Below are 7,566 nucleotides of genomic sequence, written 5' to 3' on the forward strand. Positions count from 1 at the left end.
AATTGAACCCAGGGCCTCTGGAGGAGCAGGCAGTGCTGTTAACCACTGAGTCATCTTTATTTCTTTTTAAATTTTACTGTTCATGTGTCTGTAGTCTGTGTGCATGCTTGTGCCTGTGTGTGCAAGTGCAAGCATGTGGCTATGTGTGCAAAGGCCAGGGGTCTTTCTCTATAACTCTCCCCATTGGTTTAATTTTTAAACATTTATTTATATTTTTGTGGGGTGTGCGTGTGTGTGCATATGTGTGCACGTGTGTATCTGTGTGTGTCTGTGTGTGTGCGTGCATGCACATGCATGTATATGTGCTTGTTTACACAAGTGTGAGCTTGGCATGTGGAGATTAGAGTACCGCTTTCAGGATTCACTTGTTTTCCACCTCCGTGGTGGGTTCTGAGGGTTGGTCTCAGACCATAGGCTTGATCGTCAAGTGCTTTTGCTAGTCCTTTTTTTTTTTTGAGAGTCTCTCACTATATAGAGGCTTACCCTGAGCTTACTGATGGGATAGACTATTTGTCTCTCGAGCTTCAGGGGTCCACCTGTTTCACCTCCACCAGTGCTAAGGTTACACATGTGGGCCATCATCTCTGGCTCTTACATGAGTTCTTGGGATCTGAACCCAAGGTCCTTCTGCTGGTTCAGCCGGCAGTTTAACTTCTGAGGATCTCCCAAGCCCCAATAAACATTCCCCTAGTGAAGAAAATAAATGCGGGGGCCGCGGAGCTTATGTGTGGCTCCATGGAGCTCACGTGTGGCTTTCCAAGTTTGCACAGCTGGTGAGCAGGGAAAGCAGCAGATGAACTTAGTTTTTCTTTTAAACTTTAATTTTGTTTATTTTTAATTCTGAGATGTCACAGTACTCCTCAAAGCCACAAAACAACTCGAGAGCCAGCTTTGCCTGGCATCCTGGACCCCATGCAGAGGTTTGGCACTGGTGCCCACTGATGCCAACGGGTGTGAGGTGCCAAGTTCTGAGTCTGAGGGCGAAGGCAGCTGGGCAGCAGGTCTAGATTGTGACTGCTGTCCTCTCGCCAGCATCTTCAGCCCTGGCCGATGACCAGAATTACCTAAGGACTGGTTTGACATTCCACGTTATTGAGATCATTCTGGAAACTTATTAGAGTACGAACGCCGTAGACCTTGCTGGAGTTGCCAGATCTGGTGAATAGAAACACAGCATCCTGGATGGCTGTATCGAGGCTGTTCTGTGTGAGCCCGCTCTTGCTAAATGGGATGTCAGTGAGATTACTTGCTCTCAGGAAGGAACAGTGGCAGAAAAATGACATGCAGGGTTACCCCAAGTTCTCACTGAGGCTGGGTAGACGGTGTTGCCGGTAGTACTGGAAACAAATCAGCGAGTTTTGGGGAAGAAAAAAATGTAGTAAGATCATTTTTGGAGTCATTAATACTTTCCTTTGGACACATGCATCCCATATGGAGTAATCTGCCAGGTCAGTGAGTTTTAGGCCTGGTATTTGGGGCCATGACCTGTGTGTCTGTTAGAAGGGTCAGAGCTGTGAATTCTGTGGTCAAGGATGGTCATAAGCAGTGATGTCTACAGTTGCTCCTGTCCCAATTGTGAGGGTCTCTCTCCATTCAGAGCTGAGCCCATATCACAGCTCGGTCCTGCCAATCCTCTTGTGGAGATGCTGTCCTGTGCTGGCTCACCTTCCGTAGTTCAGAGATCTAGGTGTGAAGTCATGGTTGCTACAGGTCCTGTTGCTGTGATCTGTGAGATCCCACCACACTGAAACCAGAGACAGCCGTCTACCCAGAGCAATAACCTGTATGCTATACACATAGAAAAGTCCTCAAAAACTGGCCTAAAAAAAAGACACATCTTAAGGATAATGAACTGGATTGTTTCCCAGCCTTTAAAAATGCTGGGCAAGTTGATCTCACCTCAATATATTCTGTGTCCTTATCTGCAACGGTATAATTGGAAGTGCTTTCTCAGCAAGTTATTCTGAGGGTTACGTGAACACACTTTTTGCATACATACATGTGTAGATTTACAGATATGTTTGCTCATACACATAAACACACAAAGCTTGGAATAAGTTCTGACACACGCCTAAGTACTTAATAGCTAATTCCTTCTGATCAAAGTTGTGGGCTGTTTTGTGGCCTGTAATGAGTTGAAACCACATTTGTACTGATGACTGGAGCCTCTTGACACTTTATCTTTCTTTAGGGTCTCTCCTACCCTCAAGGGAAAGAGGCTTAGGCTGGGAAAGAAACTACTGGCAAGTGTTTGTTCTCTTCTACTTGTGAAATGATTGCAAAATTACTTGCTTTCCTGTGCTGACAGCTTTCCTGTAGAACAAAACAAGCTCAGTGGATGTTGCTGTATCCATGCGGACTCCCTCCAAGGCTGTAATAGTCCACTCTTAGGGCTGATGGTTCTTAGTTAATTCAGAAAATTCTCTGGGAATTTTCCCCGCCTTGCTCTGGGTTGCTATCTTTTTCTGGGAAGTCAGCATCTTACTGCTTGACAAAGCAAGAGGTAGAAAGGCCCAGATCTCTGGTCTGAAGATGGAAGACTTCTGTCTGAAGGTACCGGACAGATATTTAAGACTCAGAGATTCCTAGCACAGTAGCTTTCTCTTGCAACCACCCAGTGGTTCAGCTTCTTCTTTCCCTTAGATACGTGATTGACACCTGCCATTCCTGAGACCCCCGTTTCTAAGCAGATCTCAGAGATTTCTGTGAGACTCACCAGAAAGGGCGCCATGATGCTTAGTACCAGAAAGGTTCCTGGAAACATGGTCTGGGGCGGGCCATGCAGATGGGTGATGAAGACCACATTGCTAGGCAGGTGAACGTCGACAGACTTGGTGTGAAGCTGTGGCCTTGAGAAGGGACAGCGTGGTGTGCTGGAAGGAGGCGAGCTGGCAGGTGCAGCAGTTCAGGCTCTTGGGGCCAGAGACGCTCAGCATGAGGTCTTTGGCACCAGGCGACTACTGCTGGGCACATCAGTGCCTTGGAGAGGAGAAAAACAATGACGTCCGGAAGATGATTGATTGCCAATGCGAGGCAGGCAGTGAGAAACCCAGAGGACCTCTGGCATCGAAAAATGACTTTGATTTATTGAATGTGTAAACAGTGCACAGTCCTGGAGCCAGGAGAAACCTTGCCTCTCAGCACTGGTCAGTCTGCAGCATCAAGATTAGGGAGTAGACTGGAAAAGCAGTGACATGCCACGTGTGGAATCAGGGGTTCTCTTGGGTAGATATGTGATGTGATTTCTCGGTTATACGGCAGTAGTTCGGGTTTAATATTTAAGAAACTTCCAGACTGATTTCTCGAGTGGCCCGCTGTGTGCTTCCCAGCCAGCAATGTGTGAGAGTTCCAGGTGTCGCGGTCCTTGCCAAGGGTTTCTGGCAGCGTTTGTCCTCAGGCTTAGCCATCCCAGCTATTCTGCAGAATCCCTGCAGGTTCGGCTTGCACCTCCCAGCGGTTAATGTTTCGAGGCTGGTTCACAGGTGCATTGGCTGTGTGCTGTGACTGGTTTCGGTGAAATACCTGTCCAAATAATTTGCCCATTTTAAAATTGGACTGTGAGGGCTGGAGAGATGGCTCAGAGGTTAAGAGCACTGGCTGCTCTTCCAGAGGACCAAGGTTCGATTTCCAGCACCCATCTGTGGCTCACAGCCCTCCGTAACTCCAGTTCCAGGAGATTTATAGCCCTCTTCTTATCTCCTTGGGCACTGCAAACGCGGTGCACAGACATACCTGCAAGCCAAACACCTATACACATAAAAATTGCATTTCTGCCCTTTTGTACTGAACTGTAGGAGTTCTTCAGAATTTGCATTCTTTGTAAGAAGTGGGATTTGGGGATTTGTCAGATTCCTCAGCAGAGAAGTGTGCATGTCACTCAGTGATGTAAGCCTCACAACCTGAGCTGGATTCCTGAAGTCCACGTAAAGATGGAGGGAAAGGACCAACTCCACACACATGTCTTCTGACATCCACCTGTGTGCTGTGGCCTTGTGTCCCTCCCCTACAAGTACACACAATATAAATAAAACAGACAAAGGAAGGTATTCTTTTTTTCTTTCCTTTTTTTTTTTTTTTTTGTTTCTGAGTCAGGGTCTCATGTAGTTCAGGCTGGCCTCAGATTCACTACATCCTGATTGTCCTGGAATTCTAGGCATGTGCTACCATGACCAGTTCATGGCTTTATTCCTCTCTCTCTTTCTCTAAAGATTTATTTATTATGTATGTTCCGTACTGCATGTATGCCTGCAGGTCAGAAGAAGGCACCAGATCTCATTATGGATGGTTGTGAGCCACCTTGTGGGTGCTGGGAATTGAACTCAGGACCTCTGGAAGAGCAGTCAGTGCTCTTAATCACTGAGCCACCTCTCCAGCCCCAGGAAGGTATTCTCCGAGGTTATTCTTTCTTGGTGGTTGTGGTAGTTTGGAAGAAGAGGAGTGGCACTGTGAGGCGGTGTGGCCTTGTTGAAGTAGGTGTGGTCTTCTTGGAGGATTTGTGTCACCGTGGAGGCGAGCTTTGAGGTCTCTTTTGCTAAAACTTCCCTTTGCGTGACAGCCAGTCAACTTCCTGTTGCCTGTAAGATGTAGCCCTCTCAGCTCCAGCACCATGTCTGCCTGCATGCCACCATGCTCCCGCCATGATGATAATGGGCTGAGCATCTGAAACTGTACGCAAACCCCCTCAGCTAAATATTTTCATTACCAAGAGTTACCGTGGGCCGCTTTGCAGACGCCGCTGTCCTTTCTCACCGCTTTCTGCAGCCATGGTCAACCCCACCGTGTTCTTCGACATCGCGGCCGATGGCGAGCCCTTGGGCCGCGTCTCCTTCGAGCTGTTTGCAGACAAAGTTCCAAAGACAGCAGAAAACTTTCGTGCTTTGAGCACTGGAGAGAAAGGATTTGGATATAAGGGTTCTTCCTTTCACAGGATTATTCCAGGATTCATGTGCCAGGGTGGTGACTTCACACGCCATAATGGCACTGGCGGCAGATCCATCTACGGAGAAAAATTTGAGGATGAGAACTTCATCCTGAAGCATACAGGTCCTGGCATCTTGTCCATGGCAAATGCTGGACCAAACACAAACGGTTCCCAGTTTTTTATCTGCACCACCAAGACTGAGTGGCTGGACGGCAAACACGTGGTCTTTGGGAAGGTGAAAGAAGGCATGAACATTGTGGAAGCCATGGAGCGTTTTGGGTCCAGGAATGGCAAGACCAGCAAGAAGATCACCATTTCCGACTGTGGACAACTCTAATTCTTTTGACTTGCGGGCTTTTTACCCACCAGACCATTCCTTCTGTAGCTCAGGAGAGCACCCCAGCCCCATCTGCTCGCAGTACCCTGTAATCTCTGCTCTCACTGAAGTTCTTTGGGTTCCATATTTTCCTCATTCCCCTTCAAGTCTAGCTGGATTGCAGAGTTAAGTTTATGATTATGAATAAAAACTAAGTAAGAAAAAAAAAAAAAGAGTTACCGTGGCCATGGTGTCTCTTCATAGCAATGAAAAGCCTAAGAGAGAGGTCAGCTAGCCTTTTCTTAATATTCACACCGAATTCTAAAGAGCAAAGGTTTTATTCTGATGACACCTAGCCAACCAATTGTTTTTCCTTTACGATTTTTTGACAGGGTCTTGGTATGTGGCTGAGGTTGGCTGGGAACTCAGGATGCTCTGGTCTTATCCCGAAGTCTCTGATGACAGTCGGGCATCACAACACCCAGACCGATCCATGCAGTTCGCTTCTAAGAAAACAGACCTATAGGCCACAGAGGCCGCCCCGCTTCTCTCTTAGGATCTACAAGCCTTTCCCTGACTCCTCCCTCCACACCTCAGTCCTCCCACCACTTGTAACCGTCAGTTCGCCATGCTTTTCTTCACCTCTGCAGCATCCGGCGGGCACTTCCTGCTGGTTTTTCCTTCTGTGGACCTCACGCTCTTACTGATTTTCTCTTCCTTCCTTCCCATAGCACTGCGTAGCTTCTCTGTCTCTGTCTGTCTCTGTCTCTGTCTCTGTCTCTGTCTCTGTCTCTGTCTCTCTCTCTCCCCCTCTCCAACCAGTACTGGAAAGTGAACTTGCGGTAACACACACACACACACACACACACACACACACACACACTATTTCAATACTCTTCCACTGGACTGATTCCAAGCTTCTCTTTGATTCCTTAATAATGGCTCAGAAGAGAACATGGTTGTTTTTTAAGCCACAGTTTTTGCCACAGCCTTGCCACTGTGCCCGACAGAGCTCAGGTCTGTGTCTTCAGCAACACCTCCCTCTAAACTGAGGTTTACCTGTCTGAGCATACAGTACTCATGTCTCCTCTTGTACATTTGCTGTCCCTCAGAGTGTTTCCTCATGGCAGTCAGCTTGTTCCCTCCCTTTCTTCCCTCTCTGCACCCATCTCTCCCCTGGTGTGGCCACAAACCTTTGAGTTACATTAGATGCCTGGCTTTCTCTCATATTTGTTATTGAATCAGCCTGTGCATCCTTTGGGCTGGATTCAAACCGCACTCAGTGTCCACACCTTTCTTATCATCTCTGCTGCTTTCTCCCCATTCCTCCAGTGTGTGTTGTGTCTTCCTCTATTCTGCAGTGAGCAGTGACCACACCACTTCTGTCTCACCGTCATTGTCAGTGAACACAGCGGTCAGACTAAACCTCGAAACACAGGTCATATGGTGTCACGCTACACAGCTGCTTTCTGTGAGTTTCCCCACATAATCACAGGAAACCCAAAGGTCCTTACAAGTGCATCAAAGTCCTCTGCTGTCTGATGCCCCCCACCCCCTCTCTGATCTCAGCTCTTTCCTCAACTACACTCTATTCAGAATGACTTCCTAGTGTTTTTCCATTGTGCTAGGCACACTCCTGCCACATTTCCTCATCCCCCAAAACGTCTCTTGGAATGTAAAATTGCACAGTTCCTTTGGAAAACAGTTTGATGAAATTCTTTCATATCGCATCCCCTACTGAGTCTAGAGTAGTGTGTGTGTTCGTATGCGTGCTAGTGCGGGACTAAAACCCAGGCCTTGGCTCATGTCACTCCTTAGCCCTTCCCTGCCTCTTCCGTCCCAACCCCTTCTCGTCCCTCCATTGTTCTTCCTTCTCAGAGCTATCTTGTCCACCTCTTCAGGTCTTTATCTCAGAAGACAGGCTGCCCACGGCTATGTCCTGGACAGTCTGTTAAAGTCACGGTCTCTACAGTTTCCTCTTCCCGCCCTTCTCATGGCCTTCAGATTCTATGCTCATGTGTCGTTTATAAGTTATTGCCTTCTCGGACACCTGGGCAGGTACTCGTTCATGCATCCATGAACAATAGCCAAAAATATTCTGAGAAAGGTGCCAATGAGTAACTGCTGATGCCATGGAGTGCACCTGTTCAAACCTGGATCGTACTGTGGACCACATACTTATGCTACATGGCGTAAGTGATTCGATTTTCTTCAGTTATTTTTTTTAAAGAGTCAAATGTACATTTATGTCTATCTTAGTCAACAAGGGTCAGGAATTTCCCTCCCTCCCTCCCTCCTTCCCTCCCTCCCTTCCTCCCTTCCTCCCTCC

At 47.6% G+C, this 7,566-nt stretch overlaps 1 protein-coding gene across 1 annotated transcript; it reads left to right on the forward strand.

The window, feature by feature from the left end:
- The first annotated feature begins 4,723 nt into the window (after window positions 1-4,723).
- Window positions 4,724-5,458, forward strand: LOC130877694 (peptidyl-prolyl cis-trans isomerase A). The gene has a single exon (XM_057775208.1). The coding sequence runs from the start codon at window positions 4,764-4,766 to the stop codon at window positions 5,256-5,258; it is 495 nt and encodes a 164-aa protein (XP_057631191.1). The 5' UTR covers window positions 4,724-4,763; the 3' UTR covers window positions 5,259-5,458.
- The last annotated feature ends 2,108 nt before the right edge of the window (window positions 5,459-7,566 follow it).

This window comes from Chionomys nivalis, chromosome 1, assembly GCF_950005125.1.
Source record: "Chionomys nivalis chromosome 1, mChiNiv1.1, whole genome shotgun sequence".
Classification (NCBI taxonomy): domain Eukaryota; kingdom Metazoa; phylum Chordata; class Mammalia; order Rodentia; family Cricetidae; genus Chionomys; species Chionomys nivalis.